The sequence below is a fragment of the Passer montanus genome, unplaced genomic scaffold (assembly GCF_014805655.1).
Source record: "Passer montanus isolate IOZ18808 unplaced genomic scaffold, ASM1480565v1 scaffold27, whole genome shotgun sequence".
Lineage (NCBI taxonomy): Eukaryota > Metazoa > Chordata > Aves > Passeriformes > Passeridae > Passer > Passer montanus.
The window spans coordinates 6,224,037-6,249,186 of NW_024367372.1; the positions used below are offsets into that span (position 1 = coordinate 6,224,037).

Consider the following 25,150-nt stretch of genomic DNA (forward strand, 5'->3'; position numbering starts at 1 on the left):
TTTTGTTTGTGTTCCAACAAACTTTAACACAACCCTTTGTTTGTATTCTAACTTGTTTCTAGACCCTCGAGTGAAGGACATGATCCAAGACACTCTTGTGTTTGTGATGTACCCGGGAGCCACACACTGCGCTGGGAGGAAGGAGCAAGGCTGGGCTGGGCTGGGCTGGGCTGGGCTGGGCTGGGCTGAGCTTCCCCGCATGTCCCTTTGCTGCTGGGGACTGAACTGCCACCGCGTGGACATCCTGCCAACCTGCACATTCCCGAGAAAAGGCGAGGAACAAAAGGGATTTGGGAGCCGACAGCAACAGCAGAGAACTGGGAGCTGTTAAGAGGTGAAGTTCCAAGGTAAATATGAGACATAGGGCTGGTTCGAACTCCTGCTCTCTTTTGCTTGGCTTTGCATGGCTATCTAGGTTTGAAAGCATTCTGTTCTCTCTCTGAAGGTGCAGCATTGTTTAAGTTGTAAATGAGGACGGCAAGGAGAAGGCAGAGCATAGGCAGCTCTTGTGCTGGGAAATTACTTCAGCAGCACACAAATAGCCAGAGGGCTGGGCACCCTGGTCACTCAGAATTTACCACAGCAGATGTGGACAGGAAAACTCTCATAACAAGTTAATAATGATAAATGAGCTGATCTAAAACCAGACCTCTAGCAGCAGATTACGTTGATATAGGAATCAAAACAAAATCTGCAGTGGGTTAGGTGTTGCTTACCCAGCATTGCCAAATACAGCCCTTTGCAGTGATTTTCACCCTGAGTCAGTTGTCCCCCAGCCCTTATATACTGAGGTCCTGATCATTCTGAGTCAATAAAAAATTCCAACATGGAGTGGACAAGTGAATTGCTACATGTTAGTAATAACAGGAACAGTCTAAGGGTTTAGTGATTGCCAACAGCTAATGCCCCTGAGGAACAAACTACTTGATGGGATACTTGTACAACTGAACACCACAGCATTTTTTTTTTGTTAAAAATAGCATCCCTATTTACCACATTATTGCAAAGGAATGATTGCCATTTCCATCATAGCTGCTTTTCTGACAATGTTGAAACATTGCTTGAGGCAGCTCTATATGTGCACCTGTGCCCCAGACATGAGACCCTTGGGAAAGTCATGTACGAGGCAGCAACGTATGAACACACATCAAATGGGTTCTGTGTTTTGTTGGTTTACAGAGAAAAAAAACCCCTATGTTTTCTTAGAGCTTAAATTTTGAATACAGTTAGTAGTTATCAAAAATTATTACATCTCTTTTCAAATAGAAGAATGTGTGTCTATGTCTAAAAGTATCTAAGGGGGATCTAAGGGCATCTCACATGCCAAGCTGACCTTTAGGGAGGACTACTGGCATGTTTCCAATATGAAATCAGACTTGGATATTGATACTTGTGACTGTTTTTGTCCTCTGTGCTTCTGAATTTCTATGTTGACCACACCCAAACAGCGACAGGCTGAGCTCTCCTAGAGAGGGATGGATTTGTGCTGGGACTGTGCCCCCACAGCCCGATCAATGCTGACTCCTGACAGAAGAGGCAGCCTGAGCCGGGCACTGGGAGTGGTTTGCTGGGTTTGGGCCCTGGGCCAGGGCATTCAAGAGCTGCTGTTCTCCCTTGGCCATCATAAAGCCCAAACAAAGGTCTAACTGGTGAGAGGCTGACGGGGGAGATAAAGGCAAGACAAGCACGACGGCACCACGTGGAGCTGGGGCCCTCCACCTTTGCACCCTGTGCCAGTGTCACGCACAGTGCCACCACTGAGCTTTCTGAACTTGCGTCATGTCCTCAGTACAATTTCAATGTCAGTGGATTTCTCTGAGTTCATTAAGGTGATACATGTTCCTCATGCTGTTCACACCCTGCAGCTGACCTGGGCAGACCTGAAACTCCCCTGACACGGAAGATATCCTCATGGTGTGCTCCAGTCAGGGCTCAGCTCCAGGAGGGTTTTGCCAGCATTTGAATGAGAACCCCTGACACAACACCCTACCTATTTCACTGCTTGAGCAACAAGCTCTAAAGATTATTCCTAGATATGTTGGGAAGATTTATCTGTTGGATTTCTTGGAAAGAGCGTGGTAAAACCAAATTAAGATAATGTCTATACTGCAGACTGCAACACAGTGTGGCAGGGAATGCTCAGGCTGCATGCTGGGTACCACAGGGACATAAGTGAAAAATCCTGAGCTCTGAGCAGAGCTACTCTGCCTTGGAGGTAGAGAAAAAGACATCGAAAGGTTGAGTTTACACTGTTCCCTTAGAGATATGGTGGGTCTTCTATGTGATGCAACTATGCTAACTTAAGGAAAGGTATGTAAGGAAAAATGCAGGTGCTCCAGTCTCAGCCACAGAGTGGCTTCAGGAGACAAGGCAGTAAACCATATTGCTACTTTGGGACTGCCACATGAGGAAGTCTGCTTGTACTCTGGGCTAGTTTAAGATTTATCCTGAATTAGCAAGCAGGAAGTACACTGTCATGTTCAAGTGTAGCAGTAGGGCTTATTAGTTTATCTAATGCTTACTTGGTGTGACATCCTGCTATGTAAAAATGATATCACTAAGAACCTATTAAACAACAGATGAGATAGCAGGTATTTAAATGCATGTGTACTTGTGTGCTTTAAATAGTACATCATTTAAATACCAGTGAACTAGACTGACACATACCAGGAGTGAGAACAGATATATTTTAAGCCTGGAAGGGACCACAATGGTCAGAAACACTTTGCCAGAATCACAGCAGTGCACTGAGCTGGCAGGCACAGACATGCACACACAGCCACGTGTGCTGAGCTGGCTCGATCCTATTTGAACACCTTCCCCACTCAGTGCAGGCTGGGAGAAGGGATAAGAGGAAAAAAAAACCCTGTACTTAAAAGTCTTGTATCTTTCTCTGCTAATAGATATTTCCCTGTGGAGCTGGCAGCACCCATGTAGCAGCATCAGCAAACACCTCAGCAGCAAACAGGGGTGCAGGGCTCTGTGCCAGCACAGCCAGGCACAGCTCACTGTCACCCCTGGGGCTGGCTCCCCTGTGCTCCTGGCTGCCACCAGAGCCTGTGTCACCCTGCCTGCCAGCCAGGGGAGGTGGAAATCCCCACCAGCAATATCCAAGATGTACCAGGCCTCTGCTTGTTCTCAGGATGTTCAAACAGACTAAACCAGGCGCGGGGTAATTAACAGTTAAATTAGAAAAAGAATACTTAATAGTTAGAAAATGCTGGTGAAATTCCTGCCTAATTCGTCTGTGGCAGACATCCTGGAATCACCTCAATTCCTTTAGGGTAACTTTTATTGTGCAGGTCTTTTTTTCTATCCAGAAGTTTTCAAGTATAACTATGACCAAGGTTCTCCTTAAAATCTCCCAGACAGAGGGAGCTGAAATTTGGCCAAAGAGCTAAAAGAAGTGGAAGAGGAATTTGGAAAAAGAAAGATTGTATCTCCACCTTCCATTTTCTTCCAGCCCTCTAGTTCCACCAGCTCAATAGCTTCCAACTCTTTTAACAGAAGAATTTACAAAGGACTCTCCTGTTCTCTGAACATTTTGATTGGCCCGAAGTGAATTTCTGCACTTGAAACAAATAAGTTTGCAACTTCACTGCAAAGGGAAAGGCCTGAAAACAGTCTGGTGATGGCATTTGTAGGTTTTCAAACGAAAACAGAGTAGTACTTCTCAAATGACACTTTATGCATCTGTTCCTCCTTTATATTTCATAGGAAGTAGGGGGAAACACTTTTTTTTTATCATCTGCTTTTGTGTATTGAGGGTATTCTTTAATACAAAAAACAATTTAATGAGAATTTATCAGAAAGTTCAGGAAGAATATTTAAAACAGATTAATTTACCTTATACATGTTTTAGGCTTAAGACGATATTGTCATCTTGAATTTGGGTTAAAATAAATATCCACAGTAAGATCTTTAGATACAAGGCTTTGCTTGTGAACTTTTCTAGACACATTGGTCATTTTACTTTTGAGGGGTTTTAGGGTTTTTTTTGTCTTTCTCATGTTCTTGTGTGAGCAGCAAGACAAAACCTATCCTGATTACACCAGGGAAAACAAATAACCAGGCCAAATGCTTTAATAAGACATGTGTCTCCCATCACCACTCAGGTAAAAAACACATTTCGGACAAAATAGGGTGCTTTTGTTTGCTTTTTTTTTAATATCCTCTAAAAAGGGGTAAATATTACTATTTATTAAATATTGCCTCAGTGCATTACCTCTTGTCTAACCATTCACACCTGTGAAAAACTGAATGGAAAAACATGTGCCTTCATAAAGTTTGGGAAAGTGGAAAAACATGTACAACAGTGTCTTCAGAGCTAAACTGGATAATGATCCTGTGCATCTAAAAAGGGACAGATTTTCAATCCTGTTCATGTAAAAAGGGTTAGATTTTCTTTTCACTTAGGCTAATATAAACTGCAGAAATATTTTCCATGCAGTACACTAGGGGTTCTTCTAAATCACCTGATTTTGCTTATCCTTGATGACCAATAGGTTTACACCAATAAAAAGCATTACAGAAAAATAATTTTCCTTTAAACTAGTGAGTGGAAGGTTAAAAAAAAAATATATATATATATATAAATATTTCTGTAATTTGCAAAGAAAGGCACAGATTTGGAAAGGCACATCCTTAGAAACCTCAGCGTAGAGCTGCACGTGGCAAAGCAAGGCAAACGATGCAAATGATTCCATAAGAGTGAAACGTGGTCACTCGGGAATTTATTTTTTGGCAAAACATTGTGGTGCACAGCTGAAGAATGCTGTATTTTGAAATGGGAAAGGGCAACAGGATGAATCTCTTTTCAGATCTATAAAGGCTGATGCTTGGGGGTTTTTTCCTACAAAAAAACCCCACAGAAATGCGGCCCCTGCCCACAACATATTCAATTCAGTGCTTCATTTTTCTTTTTTTTTTTTTTGTTTTTTTCCCCTCTGAGGCAAATGCATGGGGATGAACATGAAGAAAACATGAGATTACTTTGACCTGATGCAGCAGGGCAGGGCACACCCTCCTCAATACTGCAGCTGGTTTGGAGGGTTGGGCAAAGGAGGGATGTCTCCAAGTCCCTCAGCTGCCTCCCCGAGCCCTTGTCACCGGTCTGTCACCTCCTCCCGGCTGCACACCACGCCAGCATCCTCCTCGTGCGCGCAGTTGTGCGTGCCCACCCCGGCGTGCGAGCACTCCAGCAGCGTCCTCTCCTGCCCGGAGCACTGCACATCATCCAGCAGGATGCGCAGGGAGCTCCCTTCCCCGAACTCCGCCTTCTTGGCGGCCCGCTCGGCGGAGGGGAAGCCGAGCTGGCGGCACACCACGGCGGCGGCGGGCAGGCTCCAGCCGTCGTCGCACACCGTGCCCCAGCTGCCGTCGATGAAAACCTCCACCGTGCCGCGGCCGCGGCCGCGCCGGCCCTGCCGCATCAGCCGCACGGCGCCATTGCCGGGGCGCTGCTGCTTCTTCTTCTTCTTCCTGCGCTGCCCCCTCTCCTCCGTGCCCGTCCCGGGCCGGGGGGCTCTGCCCCGGGGCGCTGCGGTGCTGCCCGTCCTCACCCGGGGCCCGGGGAGCGCCGGGGTTCGGGGGTCGGGGGCGCCTCGCCACGGGGGCTCCGTCGTGGTCTTCAGCCCGGGATGTGGTGGTGGTGCTTTCATGATGAACTCTGTTGGGGGAAAAGGCAGAGAGCCGTGAGTCTGTCACTCTCTGCGCAATGCTTGAAGACAACTATAGGAAGCCAGTGCTAATTTTTTTTGACTTATATAACTGATTTCTTGGAATTTGTCTACTTGGTCCTGTTGGGAAGCAGCAACACCCTTAGCGAGCCGGTATTTCCTCAGTGAAAATGTCGGCTGCTGTTAGCTCGCAGAGAGCACTGTAGGGCTGAATGCCAGCTGAGCCTCTCCCAAAAAGGAAGCTCCAAGAGGTTTCTTGGCAAATGTCAGGCTGGCCCTTAAAGGGTAGGTGCTGGAGCTTCACAGGCAGGACAGGAGCTCTTCACCATATCCCGGTGAAGAGCTGCCGAAAGCATTCAGACAGGCACTGTTCCTGCTCTTCTCTTCATTGCTGAGGACTGGATCATTACCAGAGGAGAGCGTGGCCTCCCCACTGGGCCAGATGCTTTATTCAGAGGAGCTGAAATCGGGAACATTCAAAGTCAATTCTCTCTGGCAACTGGAATGTGCAAGAGGAACAGAGTTGCCAGGACAACACATAAAACAGGATTTGGGGTTGGGTTTGTTCTTCCTCATGAAAAAAAAGGAAAAAAAAAAAGAGCCTTGAACTCTGAAGAGATGAAAAGTCTTTGCTGTCACAGTTTCCAGGTGTTACTGGATTTACTTATTCACATGTGTTTTATTTTTAGCTTAAAAATAAGTTTTAGTTTGCCAGAAGGAAGCAATTCAGAATTTCATGGAATAACATTCAACAGAGCTGGGACAGTGTCACAGACATTTGCAAAGACATCATGACTTTGAATTATATCCCAGATTTATGCATCCTCATTCATCACTTGGTTTGTAGTACAGAGAGGAGGAAAAATATCACTTTCTTATTTGTGCTTAGTATCTGTTGTCCCCAAAAGGCAAACCCTCACAGTGATCCATGTTTTTCCAAATAATGCTCTTTGAAAAGGAATTGTGTTCATGACATGAAAGTGTTTCCTTCCTTTGGAAGCTGTGCAATAAATAGATTTGAAGGCCTCACCTGTGCACAGCTCATTTGCTGGAGCCTGGTCTGGCAAAGCACTTGAAAACCCTGGGACTGATTGAACACTGTAAGACTGTATGAAAGCTAATGGTCACCTGGGAGTGCTTTTCACCTCACTGGATCAAATTGTCTTTATATAATACTTTCTATTAAACTATTTATTAAATACACTTCAAAAAAAGCACTCATAGCTAATACAATGCACATGCCCTGGTGATTCTGTTGCATTCAGACTAAATACTAACCAAAACAATAAATATTTACAGCTACACATCCTTGTTTGGATTCTTCTGAATCAAAATGGCTGTGCTTATTTTTCACAAAAAAAGAGAGTGTAGCTCTTGGCATACTAGGTAGAATCTCTCCCACCATTTCTAAGTTTTAATTTATAACAAAAACTACCTTGTAAACAAGCCCAAAAGATTTAGTTACATGTATAGTTTAAAAATCTGCACTTTGCACGGGCACATGCCCTGTTGATGATTCTGTTGCATTCAGACTAAATACTAACCAAAACAATAAATATTTACAGCTACACATCCTTGTTTGGATTCTTCTGAATCAAAATGGCTGTGCTTATTTTTCACAAAAAAAGAGAGTGTAGCTCTTGGCATACTAGGTAGAATCTCTCCCACCATTTCTAAGTTTTAATTTATAACAAAAACTACCTTGTAAACAAGCCCAAAAGATTTAGTTACATGTATAGTTTAAAAATCTGCACTTTGCACTTGAACAGAGAATAATGCATAAGCAGAAACAGACAAAAATGGTTGAATATGAACCAAGTTACTAAAATTTGGAAGCTGCCTGCACAACTGGAAAAGGAGAACATCCGTGAAGATGCTGAGTGCTCAGGCATGTCAGCAGTCAATAATTAGCCTTAGAGTTTGTTCCACCTTAAAGACTCAGTGTTGCAAGGTTCTGAATCTCCTCATTATTCCCTGAAGCCAAAGCTGTAGGAACTGTTAGTGACTCAAATCCAATGCAACGTGATTAATGTAATTAAAAATTAAGTAAAAGTATTCTGACTTTGGAGTTCCTGCAGTACCATTAGCTTTGTTCATGGACTATCGAAGTTCATGGACTATGCTGAGTTGGAAGAGAATTTGTTGTGCTGCCTAGGTACCTACATGTGTAAATTAAATGCATAGGGGAAAAGAACAGGCATACTGCCTAGTCTACTTTTGAGATCCTAATACTGTGTTTAGGTTTTTGTACCTCACATAAGATCCCAATATTGTGTTTAGGGTTTTGTACCTTACATAAATAGCACTTGGCTTGCTGCAGATTCAGCTCCGCTGATTACTCCAGCTTTAGCAGTGCAATACTTCATGCAACATGAAGCAACCAAAAGGCCCTGGAGGGTTTGGGTAAGCCAAAAGTTCACCTCAGTGCGTGATCACTGATTCTTTTGGGAGCATTTTCTCATCCCATATTTTCTCACTTTCAACTAACAATGACTCAGCTCTCATCTTGCTCAATGAGCTACTTCCCAACCCTTTACCCATCATATCCTCTCCACTACCTGAAGCTACTGCAAAAAATCACTCGTCACTGACAAACACCATTGAGCACAGGGTCTCTGGACAGGCACAGTTACAGGGAAACCAAGCTGGTAGTAATGAAATGTGTACAATGTAGCATGAAAAAGGGAAAATGAACAGGGTCAGAAACTACAAAGGAAATTTCACATGGCCAGGAAAGGGGAAATACTGTATGACTGATTTAAACCAACTCTTCAGATCCAAAATATCTGGGAAAATTTAATTTTGAGGATACCCTGAAGAGTGAAGTTCTGGGTAATCTCCACATATGTGGACAGGCAGTGCAAGTCTGTATTTTGCATCTCCTGCCAGCTAACATGAACCAATAATAAACAGCAAGAGTTACACTCACTCTCCTTTGGCACAAACGGGATGCGCTTGCTTTTGACTTTCACTGGCGATGGCTCAACTTGGCATTTTCCTGGTGGTGCTGTCCTTGAAAGAAAGGGACACATACACTACACAATTAATTCCTTTCCTCTGGCATTGCAACACTTTGCTTCGCATTGTTTTTCTAAGAACATAATTCTTATTGGGGAAAAAAAGTCTGTTTAAATGATGCAACTAATCTCTTACAGTAGAAAACATAACTAAAGAATCACAGATCACCATTGATGAAAGTCCAAATATTCACAAGGCAGTGGAGTCCTCTGTCTGTGTTTTCAGTTGACACTATTGAAGCCATTAAGGAAATAAAGCATTGGCAGGTTCAAGCACTACAGAAAGAGATTAATCAAAATGAAAATAAAAATTACAAAACTAGACAGTATATGTTGAACATCTGACAGCTCATGTGTATGCAAGATTTCAGACTGTTTTCACGGAAGCAAAAGAGCACACTATTATTCATACAGAAAGCCCAAACAAATGTCGTGCCAAAAATGCATTAGTTTCAGAAAAGAACTCTAAGTGTCTCCTCAGAGGCTTTGTCTTAGTATGGTGCTTTATTTTAACACAATTTGTTTGCCATAGAGATGTATCCCACTTCTGGGAAGTCACAACCAGCTCATCACCACTTTTTCCTATGACAGCCGTCTTGGTAATCCTCAGACTTCTTCAGAGGCTTTTAAATTGGTTCAAAAATGCATTTGGATGGTAAAACTCCTGGGCAATGAGGATTGTTTGCATTTGCATTTCTGTGGAAGGCAGAGAGCTTCTCTCTCAACTGTCTATACAAGGATGTTCCCTACTTTTATGAACTTTCCAATTACTTTTTTTGGTACTCTGAACATGAATGAAACTTTTTTCTCAACTTAAACTTACGGCTGGTGTTTGACTCCTGCTTTCTCTATTTTTGCACAGGTTGCGTAATACCAGCTCCTTAATACATAGTTTACAGGAACTCTTCCATTGCATTAGATAATGGAAAATGCTCTGACAGAGGAGAGTTGGAGAAAACACATAACAGATCTGGGGGCTTTTTAATTTTGGGGACTGGTTTCAACATAAAACTAGACAAGTGGCTTGATTCAAAATCTTCAGATAGCTAAAGCTGTACATTTAATACATTAAAAAAAAAAGCTATAAAAAAAATCTCACTCTCCATTTCTGGCTGAAAGTAGCTTGGTGTTTAGCCAATAATAGTAACACTTTAAAAACAGGAAGATGGAAAAAACAGCTGTAAGTCTTCCCATAAAGCACAGCTATTCCCTGCCTTGCCCAGTCTCACATGCAGGCACATGGAATCCAGGAGGTGTAATGATGGTCCTTTTTTCTTGTTCAATCCATATTGCTCTTTGAAACACTAAGAAGAATGTACTTTTTGATTTTCATGTCTGGTTTGCCCAAGACAGCACTGCAGGTCATGCTGGTCCAGCTTTGGCTGCTGTGGTCTGGGGGCACAGGGCTCTTGTGGGAGATGAAAAAAGGGATGGAGAGGAACTCAAAAAAACACCTTGAGAAAAAGTGCCTCCTTTTGGGCAGAAATGTAGAGAAATTTTGCCAAAGAAAGACAAGCCACCCATAAAATACTTCTTTAGCATTCAGGAAATCTCCAAACCCACATAACACCAACAAGTCCCATAAAAATTTGGCACCAGGCATGCAGACCCCCATGACTGCAGGAGCAAAGCAGACCCACAATGGGTTACTCCAGATGTTCCTTGAGTGAATTCCCCAGAAGGGCCCAGCATGGGAGAAGAGTTAATTAGTCAGCCAACATGACTCATCCCACCCACACCATCCACGCCAGGACTCACTGCACCATCACCAGGCCTTGCAACAAGAACATCTCATACCTGGAGGTGTCCACCACTTTGTACACCACTCCATTGGGAGCTGTGGCACTTGGTACACCAGTAGATAGGAAGTACAATTCCCCTGGTGAAAAAAAAAAAAACCAAAAAAAAAACCAAAACAGACACATCCATGAAAACTGTCCTGGAGTTTCTGTCCTTTACAGCACAAAGGCATTAACTCTGCATCAGAGGTCTGAGAGCTCATCTGCAGTCCATTGGCATAAAATATTCTTAGTGAGTGGCAACTTTTACGAATTGTCATGAATTACTATTTGGACAAATTTTCTTGGCAGGTTCACCTGCCCAGACCTTCCTTGTTCTCTCATTATGATCTATGTCCTTTGACTTCTTTAAAGTAAAACAGTCAAACCCTGAATTACTTCTGTTGAAATGAAAGGAAATTTAAAAAGTTCACTTTCTTCTGCTCATTTGGATGAAGCACTTCTTTGGGGTGAATTATAGGAGAAGAAGATTTTGTTTTTGCTTTCTCTAGCACACTCACAGAGTGAGACATATCTCACACAAAAGGCATTTAATTCATCACAGCTCTGTCAGGTCACATGTGCAGGGCTCAACCTTCAACCAAACAATGTCCATCACCAATTATTTGACTTATTTTTTCTTAATTGCATGTCTATCCTTCTTCTCCTGTTGTGCAGGGGAGACTGGGATATACAATCCTTCTGGCACTCTTTTGAGAGCTCAAGTGCTTGAGCGGTGCAACAAAAAGGATCAGAAAGAAAAAATATGTTTGCAATACTTAAAAAATGAGAGAAAATATAAAAAGCGGCACTACAGACTTGCTTAGTGAATAAGGGAGATTTTTTTGGGTGTTCAATGGGTAATCCAGGGGGAAGAGGAGGAGGAACAGAGGTCAGTGTGAGCAAAGGAATGTGTAGGCAGCTGAGGCTGTCTCCATCCTCCTACCTGCCCTCCTGTGCTGTCCTGGGCTGAGCTCCTCTGGATAATCCCAGGGCAGAAACTTTTGGCTACCCCTGGCTGGCTTCTTCGTTTTTCTGATCAGCTTCATTAAGGACAGGCCAGAGGCAGCCTTGGTCCAAATGGGGACAGGAAACACCTGGCACTGAGTTTCGTGGTGATGTGTGTTTTACATCCTGCTCCTCTTTCCTGGAAGTTACCAGGCAGGAGTTTGGATGCTCAGGCCATGAAGCACACAGGCTACACACATGTGACCCACAGACACAGTGCCTGGGGTGTCTCTGACTTGTTCTGCTGGCCAGGAATGGGGCTGATGGCTTTATAATTGCTGTGCAATGAGCCAAAAATAGAGATCTCCACACGACATATACACACCCACTGCAGCAGGTAGATTAACATCCATCAGAGCAACAACTCCAAAACTTCAATGCTTCTGTGAAGAAAACCCTGTTAAAATAAACTGTGTGGCAAGCTTGTAAAAAATTATATTCCCAGCACACAAAAAAGGTGCAAGAGAAGACTGTTCACAGCAGATAAAGCAACCTCACTACACTGTTATCAACAGATTTCTTTCCATTACTACAAAGAAAACTCAAGGCAATTAACTCTGAAAAAAGACTCCAGATCAAATCTCCATTCAGCTCTGTTGTATTTATGCAAAGCACAGCATAGGGCAAAAGGGTGGCAGCATTTCACCCATTTTGTCCAGACTGTTGACAAGTACAGGATGAGGGAGATCAACCTCATGTGCATGAACAAGGGCTGCAATCAACAGCTTGATACTGCATTTGGCACAAAGCTGATTTGAGCTAAGTTATTTGATTTTAGGTTAAGATATCCTTCTCATTACAGCACTGTGAAATAGCTCTAAATTCCATGAATATTAACCATTAAAGAAAATTGAATTTAACTCTAAAAAAAGTCAAACTTTCAAGCTAACACTTAACTTGGAGGATTTGCATTCACATGATAAAATTTGCATTTATATTATTTGAGCAACATCCAAACTTGACATAATCTGCAGGAAAAAACAGATGTTGAAAAGCTGAGGCATTCTGGAAGCAGGTGCTTGTGATCACGAGCCAAGACCTCCCTGGAGCAGGGCAGAACATGACTCCTGCATTGCTGGGTCACACAGGAAGCACACATTGTGGGGCTCATCCTCTGCCTGCCCCCAGCCAGGGGCTGCACGAGCTGCACATTCTGCAACACCCTTGTACAAACAGTGGGAGACACCACCACCCCAGGACTCTTTATTTCCTCCTCTTCAAATCACAGCAACTCCCTTCCAGAAATCAAAATGCTGGCAGCCATGAAAACACAGCAAAGCTCTACTGGGACTGTATCCTTCAGTCCAATGCAAGGCAAAGTCCCAGCTGGCACTAATAAAATATGGACTTAAAGACTCTTTTGCTGGTGCCTCATGCAAGACATAACACAGGCTTTTGTTCTGCTTCATGAGAGGTACAAATACCCCAGCCCAGGGTGAGCAGATATATAACTGCTGTCCTTGACATCTGCTTCCCTGTATCCATTAATAATGCCCGCAGCCTTCTTGACTAGACAAGAGGGTAGACTTGCTCTCCCTTGGGTATCAGCTTCTCAGGCTCCCAGGGCCGCATTCCCCTTGGCATGGCACTGTGAGGAATGAGGTTTCTTTTCTAAATTTGTTTTATTCTACTTGCCCCCCTCTGCTCCCTGTTCACCAGAGGGAAGGGCAGCAGCACATCCAGCACACCAGACTCAGTCCCAAGGCAACTGACTCTCCATCTCCCACTGCAGGCACTGCATGGCATTCAGACCTCAAAATTAGCATTGTAACTTTGGTTTGGTATTTGGGAGATGCTGGGAATCTGGCATTTTAAAGACTCCTGCTGTGCCTCTCCACGACCTGCTGCCTCTCTGATCCCTTCTCTGGTGTTTAATTCTGAAGAGAGAACAGATACATGCCATTCAGTGTGACACAAAGTTAAAAGATTACCTGCTTCATCTTCAGCAAAGGAGATGATGTATTGATAGTAGTTATTGATAAGCCCAGGGAACATGCATGTTTGTCCTGTCCCCATGCAGATTTCACTGTACTTCCACTCTCCAGTAGCATGATCCTCCTTCAAAGACATCAGGCGTCTGCAAGGCAAAAGAACACTTCCACAACCTGACCCAGATAATTTATGAATGTTAGCATGGACACCTGAAGGATATTTAATGCTTCCTACCTACTAGCTGCAATAGGAACTGCAGTTTCTCTGAAGAGATTGTTAATATTAACCCAAATGTACGATACACCCTGCAACCCCTTGTTTTCATGGGCAACTCAAGCCCATGACAAAACAAGAGGGGAGGGTTGAAAGGCTATCAGGCTATTTTGAGGGGGATTTTTGCTGGGGGTACAACTTTGTGAGTGCCCTAAGTGTTTACTTACCCACTCATAAAATCACCAAATATGTACAGGCCGTTCAGGTTTGGAGACTCACAGCCTCGATAGACGTAGCCTCCTGTAACGGATTTCCCCATTTTGTGTGGATATGCGTAAATTGGAAGCACATCATCTGTAGGGAAGAAAAGATCTGTGACTTGTTTTACACATGCTGCAGAATAGCTCTTTATCTAGATTGTTCTGAGAGTGGCAGAGTACAATCAGGTTCCCTGGTGCACTTTCTATTTAAATGAATTGCCAGTGGAGTTGTATTTAGTTTGATTTTCACCTTTTCAGAATCACATTTGATTGCCCTGCCCCTCACCAAGACACCTCAGCACTCTCCTGAGCCCTTCTCCTCCCACTACAATCCATCTCTGCTAGTGCCACTTCTGGCACATTTCTACAGAGTTTTTCTGGTTTAGCTACAAATTCACAGGTTACTCCTAGAGCCACTGCACCCATGCAGGAAATGTCTGCCCAATGCAGCTTTGTTTAGGTGGTAAAAGCTAAAAAAGAGATGGGTGACTCCAGACTGCAGGCACTGATGAAAAGATATGTCAGATGTCAGCACAAATAGCTTCTGTTCCTCTGAGATGGAGAAGCAACTTGAAAGGGCCATCAAATATTTATGGGATGGCACAGGCATGAATGATGTAGTACTGGCATATTCATTGGGAAATATAACATAAGATAAATGTAAAATGGGGAGAAATGTCCTGATTTTGAGGGTCTCCATTAGATGTTTCCTCCCATTTCTTTTGAAACTCCTGGCTCACAGGTACCGCATGGTACCCTTTCCTCCTCATCCTCACAGCCTTTCTCCCTGCCCATGTAGCAGATGCTGCAAGTAGCAAACCCAGCAGCTCTGCCAGCAAAGAATTTGCACCAGGGGAATTTCCTCTAAAGCAGGTGTTTTCTACACTTCAGCAGTGTTCTAAAGGGGCTGTGACATTTCACTGTTCTAACAAAGGGTCTCTAAAGTCATCAAAAATTGCTCTGAATCCCTGGAGACCTCAGTAAAGTGTCTGCCATGAATGCTCATCTGGGTACTGTCACACAGGAGAGCAATAAATGAGCTCTCTGAACAACTGCTTCAGCAAAGGGAGTGTAAAAAATCTGCTCCCTGCTCTTGACATTTTTATAAAAAAAAGAGTTAATCACTCGTACTTACAGCAAAGCTAATAAAAGGAAGGAATTTAAACTAAGTTAATATTAGGAAGAAAATTAAACAACAATACACAGCACATGGAAGAGAAAAGAATCAGAATCTCAGCTAATGCAAATCAGTGCCACCCCACTCCACTGCCCCCCTGAATCTCTGAGAAGAGATTCCAGCACAAGACGTGGTACACATCAGCCCTTGCAGTTCAATATGTTCTGACTTCACATGTTCACTGGAATTTAGCCAGCTAGCAAACACCCTCAATCCAGTTTCAAACAGTTTAATAAATGAAAATAAAATGAGGTTTTCCTTTGTGGCATAGCTAAAACAAATGAAAATACACCATACTTCAGTTACCTGCAGAGCAGGCAGTGTGCATAAGGATTGATCAGTCAATGTTTTTCTGTGCTTTTTTTTTAAATAAGGGTGAGTTATGGAGAAAAATACAACTCCTCCAAATTTTCCTTGCTTCTGCACAAAAGCTTATTTTATGTGGCAAAGAAGAAACTGTCCTCCCTCTAAACCACAGAATCACAAAGTAATTTCACTAACAGCACCAATCACCTAGAAAAACAACAACGAGCATGTTTCACTTTCCCCCTAACTCAGAAACAGTAACATTTGTACTTTCGGTATTTATGCCCAAGCCAGTTCCCTTCTAGAGGGACAGCGGAGATTTATATCTCAAAAGGTGTTTGCCACCAAGCAGCCAGGCTTTGAAGGCAGGAAGTAAAAACGAGAGCACATCTATTTACCCAAGGAAGAATTGGTGCAGTATTTATGCCCAAGCCAGTTCGCTTCTAGAGGAACAGCAGAGGTTTACATCTCAAAAAGGTGTTTGCCACCAAGCAGCCAGGTTTTGAAGGCAGGAAGTAAAAACGAGAGCACATCTATTTACCCAAGGAAGAATTGGTGCAAAGTTTCTTATCATAACAGCTGAACCCTTCCCTTGCCCTCCAGCCGTAATTTTTCCCTTTCTCGACGATGTCGACTTCTTCGTATTTATTCTGCCCCACATCTCCACAGAAGAGCCGCCCCTTCCCTGCCTTGGTGCGAGGGTCCCCCCTGTCGAAGGAGCAGCGCCACATGTTCCTCACTCCGTAGGCGTAGACCTCGGGGCGAGCGGCGGGGTCGCCGACGAAGGGGTTGTCGGGCGGGATGCGGTACAGCGGCCCGCGGTCGTTGTTGTTCACATCGATCCGCAGCACCTTGCCCAGCAGGGCTGATCTGCATTGGGACAGCAAATGAAAAAAGTAAAGAAATTAGGCTAGACCTTGGCAAAAAATCAGAGCCGGGGGGGGTGGTGGGGTTGGAAAGTCTAGGGTTTCATGGCATTGATTTCCTGGAGCTGCTATAGGGATGGATCTACTCTTACTTGTTCTGGGCATTTCCAAAGGTGCCAAAAGGATCCCCAGCCATGCCTCCATCTCCAGTGAAAATATAGAGATACTCGTCATCTCCAAAGAGCAGCTCTCCTCCATTATGGTTGGAAGCAGGTTCTTCTATTTCAAGGATTATCCTAAATGAAAATAGGGAGAAAGCAATTTCCCACTGCACAAGCACTATGTGAAGGGCAGAGCAATGCCATGACAATGTAGTTCTTGACAGATGGAAGCAGCTACAGATTGGTTTTGATACAAATTCCTCCATATCCACGTTACTGAGTTTTTCTTGGGCTTAGCTGATTTTCTAACCTTAAATAGTTTCAACATATTTTCCAGATTACAGAAACACCAAATTGTGTAATATGGAAAGTCTGGGAAATCACATGACAAAATATACTTTTAATTGCTTAAACTTTTCCTCTGATTCTTTCTTCCTCCTTGTTAATCTTCTTTTTTATTTTTCTTTATAATTTATTAAAGAAAAGGAATCTGAGCTTATAACCAATTGGAAATTGTAAGAGAAAGGACTCCAGTCCATCTGTGCATCTGTGCAGCTTTTGGCACAGTCCTGCCAGGCACTTTCAAGGCGAACATAAAACTTCTCAAACATTAAGGAACAGTTAAATTCTTAAAGAGAGAAGAATCCTTAAATGATAATTACACGCTCAGGACCTTTTGAGTTTAAAGAGCAGTTAAAAGCACCCCCACCAACAAACTTGATTTACCAAAGGTTATTTAAAGAAGTACCAACAAAATTTACCTTAATTTTAACCCCAAACTCTCTATTTTATTTGTTTATTTTATGCTCCTGGAATCCTGTCCATAGCATGAAAGGAGAAAATACATATATTATAGTTTTATAGAATGGTAAAGCCACAAATACATGCAGGGGAGGTTCCCAGGTATAACAACTGAAGTTTATTACTTCCAGCTTCTAAAAGAGTCCAGATTTCATGATGGCAGTGCATCTTAATAGCTACGAAAGCAAATTATAACACTTACTTACACCACCTCATTTTTAGACAGTTTTTTTCCATTCTGAAATGTTGATAGTTATTGTGTGTTATGGGAAGGAACCCAAGTATGGAGTTACTGTCACCTCCTGTTAAATGTCAGCACCTCTGTGATAAGGTAACTGTGCAAGAGTGCACAGGTTCCAGCTGACAGGAGGAGTGAGGGAGGATCCTGTATGGGCACAAAGGTGAATCTTCCTCAGCCTCCCAAAGAAGATGGAAAAAACCAAAATTCATTGAGAAACATCTGAGCATAAACAGACATATGCACTTGAGCCAAGGCAGTGCACACCACATGTCAGCCTGAGCTCCCTCTTGGGCAGCAGCTCAGGATGAAGTCAGTGGGACCTGAGCCTACACAAGCACAATAGGACCACAATTTTGTTTTCTTAAGCTTTTGCCGTACTAACCATAAGCTAAGTAAGCACAGAAATTGTTACAAACATAGAGCCTGAGGATTCTTAAACAAGACAGCTCATGGGCTGTTGATATCTGCAGCTTTCTGGTTTGCTTTCCTGAGTGCCACGTTGTAATTCCCCTTACCTGTCATCTACAGTGCTGTTTACACTGGATTGCTGTAATTGCTTTATAAACCAGTATCCCCTCTCTATCACTGGGCTGTGTGCATTTTTGAGCTAGAGTCATCCACAGCTGGGTGTTTGGAAAACCCCTAATAAAATCCAAATAATGAAGAAAAAATCTTTGAATTAATAATATCCAAGGGTTTCTTAAAACAGTGGTTCTATAACATAGTTCTGCAACAGGCTATAAATCTGTGAGCCTGATTCCATAAACAAGTTTCTCATCAACTGTGCATAGTAGTGTGGAACAACCGCAAGACCAGACTAAAACAAATGACATTTCCAATTAAAATGCACTCCATAATAATATGGTGACTTGTGTTTTATTTAATTTGATATTAAATTTGTAATATCAAAGGGTTGGGTTGTTGTTCAGATGAAGAAATATGGGACCAAATCCATCTTTGGTCTGGTATCACTTTGTTTATACTAATTTTGGAAACCTTTGGCTTTGGAAGGAATTTCACTCATTCTTTGCAGAAGTCTATTTTAAAGGGTCATCACAAAAGTACAAAACAAACAAATAAACCTCCAAGCCCCACCCAACAATAACCCCAAAACACTAACTACAAATAATGTTTAATCCATGTTTAGTTAAATCCTCTGACATGCCAGAACTGAGACCTGTACATGTTTTATCCCTGCACACTTGCAGTTCACCCATGGAGGACACACAGCTGCTGCACCTCAATACACTAGACATGGACTTGGACTAACATGCTAGCACTCTGGAATGCAAAACATGAAGTAAATAAGTCTCACTCATGAGACTCATGTGTTGTGGCGATCCTCCCATGTGTGAGGACACGAGGCTTGACTCTATTTTTTTCAGAAGGCTGATTTATTATGCTATATATTATATTAAAATACTACATTAAAACTATACTAAAAGAACAGAGAGAGAAGACAGATCAGAAGGCTACAAAGAACAAGAATAGAACAGAATAGAATGCATAACAAAATCCTGTGACTGCTCACAGCCTTGGCACAGGTAGCTGTGATTGGGCACTAATTGAAAACAATCCACATGGACCAATGAAAGATGCACCTGTGGCCTTCCACAGCAGCAGACAGTTATTGTTTACATTTCTTTCCTGAGGCTCTCAGCTCCTCGGGACAGGAAAAATCCTAGCAGAGGATTTTTCATAAAATATCATAGCTACACTCATGAGACTCAAAAATGCACAAGTGGGCCTATAAGATCTTAAATTCATGTGCCAGAATGTGTGCAATACCTTTCAGAACCATGGTCCAAGGCATTCATGTCAGTAGGAGAAATTCTGAACTCACTGATTCGGATTCTCTCTTCATAACGAACTTCAACTGAGTAGTAGACGTACACTTTACCATTAAATTTGAATTTAGGATGGAAGACAATACACAGAAACCCTCTCTCATCTCCTTCCCAAGGCGAGGTAAGCACAGCTTCGCTGATGTTCAGAAATGGCTTTTCGAGCCTGGATCCGTCGGGGAGGTAGGTCCACACCAGGCCGACCTGCTCGGCGATGAAGAACCTGTGCGTGCCGTCGTTGGCGTGCACCATGGCCACGGGATTGCGCAGCCCGTTGGCCACCTCCGCCAGGCAGAGCTGCAGGCAGCCTTCCGCGTCAGCGGTCACCAGCCCCAGGTTCTGGTTCAGGTTCTGGTTGGCCAGCAGGTGTGGGAAGCAGTAGTCGGTGTCCTCCAGGGACAGGTAGCGGCAGAGCTTTGCCATGTTGTTCTCCAGTGCAATTAGCTCCTGGTCTGCGGAGAGAGCGCGGAAAATGGAGCGGCAGCTGCGCCACACCTGCGTGCAGTAGTCCTGGCATAGTCCTGGTATCGTCCGCACGGGGGTGGAGGGATCTTCAGCGTCGTACAAGTGAGCTGCATATGGAGAGCATTCCTAGAGGGAGGGAGAAAAGGCTTCAAGTCATTTATTGGACCAGATTTGAAACAGCTGAGCAGTGATACTAATTGGAGATATTTCATGTTAATTACAAGATATGTTGTGGTTTATTCTGAAGATACGTTAACAGAGGGAAAGATCTTAGAAAGGGGGTTTGTCTCAGCACTCATGGAAATTATCTTCAATGTTCCTGGTGAAAGCTGACTTCCTCAAGCTGTTACTCATTTATTCTAACCACAGAACTTTTCAAAAAAACCTGCAATGATGCCTGTGTGCTACATCACCCTAGCAGACTGTACTGGGGAAAAAGAGACTTTTCTTCCTTGGATGCTCTGACTTTATCTATGAAATAATAAGATTAATCACAGAGCAGAAGTGAAACCAAAGAATTAGCTGAGAAGATTCAGACCCTGCACAGTGATGACAGAATGGGAAAGGCCATCAGGGCCAAAGCCTGGGACATTCTTACCTCATCATCTGATAATCCAGGCATGGATCTCAAACATAGATGTGATTTACAGCTTGGAAGGAGTGGGACATGAAAGTGGAGGAGACGGAGAGGACACCATCCTTGCTTGGGTCCAGCTGCCTTTGCTGGTAGACCTTTGCCTACAGATTATTTATATCCCCAGCCAGGAGTGGTGAAAGGCATCTCATGATCATGACATGGGTCACCAAGTTCTGTGAGGGATGCGGAGGTTACAGGATTTCAGACAGTGCGCACAAAACGGCCATAATCCAGGCAAGGTCTTGGCAACAGCTGCACTCAACCTTTGTTTGTGGATGGTGCAGCCTTGGAAATCTGCTTAAGGACTGGATCAAGTTCACACAGCTCATTGTAATCTCCATGACAGAACACCTACAGACACATTTTCCTTATGAAAAAGCTGCAATTCAGTAAAACTGTCTGTAAGTTACAAACTGACCAAAGTGACCCAGTTCTGTTTTGCAAGGGTTTTTGCATGTAATATACACAATATTTTCCAGTTATAATGCATCTTCCCAACAAGTACCTCAAAAGTGCTCTTCAAATAATGCAACATGACTCTGTGGAGGCTCAATCATTTTCAAAGTTATATTTCAATAAATACCTGAGGCAACAAAGGTCAGAAGAGAAACCACTACTTAAGTAAAATCTGTATTCTCTAATTCCTGTCTGGCATTTCTTCTTCTTTTACTAAGCAAAATCAGCTTAATTAAAAAAAAAAGGGAGCTGTTTCTAGATCTAAAGGGAGATATTTCTTAATGCAGATTACAACTCTATTCAATAGCTGAAAAGATATAACATCTGAGATTCCGAGCTGTTTAAATTAGCTGATAAGCATACACAATATTTAATTTTTATTTTCCATTACATACCATAATAAACTGAGAGGCCATATAACAGATCATTAGTGTACAATAAGCTTTCCTCCTGGAATGTCAAGCCATTCATTGCAAAATGAAGGTTATTATGCTTCCAAATGAGCAGCAATTAATGTGGTAAAAAGAAGATTGCTCGTGAAACAAAACACTGAAATTACACAGGCAGATTGGGTAACACACTTGGCTGGGTTACACGAGGTGTGCCGGGGACAGAAAGAGACAGAGCATTTGTCAATTCAATTGTAATGACTGAAAAATTTGCCTTAGAAAACAAATTGGAATGAGATAGAAAGGAAATTTGATGGGAGGGCTGGGTGGGAGCTCAACCTCTTGTAGCCCATGGAGGTTGCCCATTCAGAGAGAGGAGGCCCCTCACTTGAGTACTCAGCTGTACCTCATTCTGTGGAAGCCTCTTTCAAAGCAAGCAGTGATCTTATGCATTACAAAGCAATGTCCTGGCTTCAGCATCAGAATTAAAAATAGCCCAGAGATAAGGATTCCCTGCCATTGCAGGCTGCTCACCATGGCCTCAGGTGTGTCTGAACAGAACTTGCAGGCGACTTCTTCCTCCTTACAACATTCCTGGTGGCTTACAGGTAATTACAGCAGCATTTCACTGGCAGTGAAATTCAGAGATCTATCACTGAAAGTACCTAAGCATGTCCTAGGGTATTTTCAAGACATGTGAATTATTTTCCAAATTTTATTCTGAAAGAGATGGAGTCTCATGCCTTACGCTGAATTCCTCTGCTCTGGAAGCAAATGTTGTGGTCTTTTAGCCTTCACATCTTCCTGTCATGTTCACGTAACTTAAAACAACAAGAAGCTCTACCCATAGTCAGAGCCCAGAATCAGTCTTAGATCTAAATTGTCATTTCCAAATGATGCTGTCTGTTCATTAATTTTAAACCATGATATGGTCCAAAGACCGAGGAAACTACTGGGCAGATGATCAGTTACTTCAGTAGGGCTGGAACAAGTTTGTACTATGAAAATAACTCATCAGAAAACAAAACAAGTCACATTAAGCCAGGCTAACCAAATGCATCCTGTCTGTTCCAGGAATTCAGCAGCAGCTCCTTATCTGGGGAATTCCAATAGTCTGAATCTGATGGAACACCCACATCAGACAATGTCTTATTTACTGCTGCTATCAGCCTGGAGGAAGCAACAGGACTCAGAAAAGCTAACTTCCACATTATCCCTGACATCCCTTGACCACCTCCATCTGGAAACTCAAGCCTTTAAGCAAGCTGTTCCCTGAGAAGCAGAGTGAGGCATCTGCTCTTGCAGTTTGGTGGAGAAGAGAAGGCTCCAAGGTAACCTTATGGCACCTTCCACAGGAGAACTGGAGAGGGACATTTTATGAGGTGTAGTGATAGGACAAGAGGTAATGGTTTTAAACTGAAGAAGGGTCAACATAGATCAGATTTCTGACTTCAGACTTCAAGAAAGTTGTTTACAATGAGGGTGGAAATACTATAACAGATTGCCAAGAGAGGTGATAGAAGCCCCATCCCTGGAAACATTCAAGGACAGGTTGAGCCACTTGATCTAGTTGAAGCTGTCCCTGCTCTTTGCAGAGGAGGTTGGACTAGGTCCTTTCCAAATCAAACTGTTCTATTATTCTATGAATTCAAGAAAAGGCAGGAATCCACAAATACAAACTGAGACACTTGTCAAAATAATTTGATCACATTTGAGAGAAATCATGAATTGTGAGCAGAAAGAGACAGAAATGTGCTGAGTAAGCCACAGGTAATTGAGGTCTAGGATATAAATTGCATATACAATGAATGAATAGAAGGAGTAAGTTTCTATACTGTTTGCAATGACTGAACTTCCATGATATGCTTGTGCTTGGTTTGTAGCCACATCTGGGCTGGTGATGCACTGAGCTCATCAGAACATTTCAGTGAATCACTGCTCCCACATTGAAATATTTCTCTGCTTCTGAAGACATTTTCAATGGTTGGCTTTCTGACAAACACAGGAGACTTAGTTATCACTTCCAGAAGCAGGAGTGCTTAGCACACATTGCTAACTGGTGTCCTGTCTGCAAACAGACTCAGACACCACTTGTTTCAGAAATATACTCAAATGGTTTTTGCTTCCAGTACAATGTGAGATTAAATAAACGTCAGTTCTCTAGATCCTGGTGTGGAAAAGTGCTGTCTTTCTCTTCATGCTTTAAGGAACCCAAGAGGTACTGGCAAAATGCTAAGAGCAGGATTTCTGAAAAGCCATTTTGACCCCATCTGAGCACAGCAGACAAGACTCCACTGTCTGAATTAATTTAAGGTTTACACTTGAACAGTGTTGAGCCACCACTGCTCTGTCTCAGGGGCATTTTCATACATGCGAGGCCTCCACTGATGACAGGGTGAGACACTTTGCTCTGTGCAGACTGTGATCAACCCATTATCATATCTGGCCCCAGAACATCAGCTCTGAGTGGAAATTCCCCCTTGTGCAGGATGGCCACCACAGAGGTTCCAAGGCCACATCCACAGGCATTACTCTGCACCCATAACCAGGGCTATTAGCACCTGGCACATGCTAAAAGTGCTGTAACCTAACACAAAAAAAAGCACCTGACCCCATCAGCTGGTCAAGACAAGGAACAAGATTTGGGCAGGCAGGTGCCCTGTGGGTTTCTTCACCAGATCTGGTATCCTAACCCTGGCGGGGTGAGGAGAGTGCAAACTGTAACTGCCCACTTACCTATCTCAGAGACTGCTGGTGCTAAACTAAGGAAGAGCAACATCCCTGCTGCTCTTTTACACAACTGCCAAAGAATAAAAAAAGTCCACTAGGATACATGATGATGGACAGTCACTCCTTCCAGTGCCTGGGAGCACAAGCCCAGGCTGCTGTGCTGTCCCTGAGGCACTGATGATTAGGCTGATGTACCCATGCCTGTGCCCAGGCAATAATGCCATGGCTGTGCAGGGGTACTCCAGTCTGGGCTAGGGAATTAACATCATGGCTCACACTTCCCTGGACGGTCCAAAGTTCCTGTTCCTGGACCAGTGCATCGGATTGATGCACTCACGGGATCAGTGCATCCCTGTCTGGGCCAAAGCATCCACACCCAGCCTCCACGCAGCCCTGCATGAGCAGATGCACGCACACCTGGGCAAGGCACGGCGATGGGGCAGAAGCATCCGTGCCCACACCGGAGCCCCGCTCAGGGGCCGAACACGCCTGTGTGCCCGAGCCGTGCGCGGGGCATCCCCCAGTGCCGCGGGAGCCCCGAGGTCTCACCTGGCAGAGCAGCTCCTGCAGGTGCCCGGCGCAGGCGGCGTAGCTGCGCTCGTCGAGGCCGGCGCTGAGGCGGTAGAAGCGCTGGAGCAGGGCGCGGTCGCGGCTCGGGTCGCAGCAGCCGAACTCGGCGTAGCGGCGGCAGAAGGCGAGGCCCCGCGGCGGCCGGAACGGCGGCTTGAAGTCCAGGCACTGCGGGTGCGGCCGGGCGGGCCGCGGGGCCAGCGCCGCCGCCAGCAGCATGGGTGGTTCCGCCCGGAGAACCGGGCAGGTGCTTGGCTGGACGGCCCGCACGGGGTGTCACACAGCGCCGGAGTGCATCCTACTGGGAACTCATCCCTGAGAGCGACTCCTCAAGTGACGTCTGCTGGGCTCGGTTCTGCCGCTGAGGCTTTTGTGTGATCCAAACACGACTCGGAGTTTAATAACAACGACACGTGTTTAATAACGAGAAAACCCAACTTCAGTACAACTAGTTCTGCATCCTTTGTCAGTCACATCCTGGGCTGAGACCGATTAGATTTAGCTTTGAGGCTGGAAAGAAGAGGTCTGGTGTAATCTTTACACAGGTGACATACTTTGCTCTGTGAAGCACTCAGAATGGTGCTCCCTTGCCCAAACAAAACTGCTGAGGACACTCTCCTT

The 25,150-nt window shown here is 43.9% G+C and overlaps 1 protein-coding gene across 2 annotated transcripts; it reads right to left on the bottom strand.

The window, feature by feature from the left end:
* Positions 1-3,708: 3,708 nt before the first annotated feature.
* HHIPL1 (HHIP like 1) lies at positions 3,709-24,757 on the bottom strand. Of its 2 annotated transcripts, none has more exons than XM_039712881.1 (9): positions 24,509-24,757; positions 19,227-19,873; positions 16,388-16,531; positions 15,911-16,239; positions 13,854-13,998; positions 13,413-13,558; positions 10,493-10,574; positions 8,608-8,690; positions 3,709-5,668 (listed from the first exon to the last, which is right to left on the bottom strand). In XM_039712881.1, exons 1-9 carry the CDS (start codon positions 24,746-24,748, stop codon positions 5,106-5,108), a joined length of 2,379 nt encoding a protein of 792 aa, XP_039568815.1. In that variant the 5' UTR covers positions 24,749-24,757; the 3' UTR covers positions 3,709-5,105. The 2 variants fall into 2 exon arrangements, with proteins under 2 accessions (XP_039568815.1, XP_039568816.1); XM_039712882.1 differs by having other exon boundaries at positions 3,711-5,668; positions 13,854-13,980.
* Positions 24,758-25,150: the final 393 nt, after the last annotated feature.

Coding starts and splice junctions, on each gene's coding strand:
- HHIPL1 (XM_039712881.1), bottom strand. CDS start 24,748: ATGCTGCTGGCGGCGGCGCTGGCCCCGCGGCCCGCCCGGCCGCACCCG. Junction 13,999..15,910: donor TTGCACCAATTCTTCCTTGG/GTAAATAGATGT, acceptor AACAAGTCACAG/ATCTTTTCTTCCCTACAGAT. Junction 8,691..10,492: donor AAAGTGGTGGACACCTCCAG/GTATGAGATGTT, acceptor CTTTCTTTCAAG/GACAGCACCACCAGGAAAAT.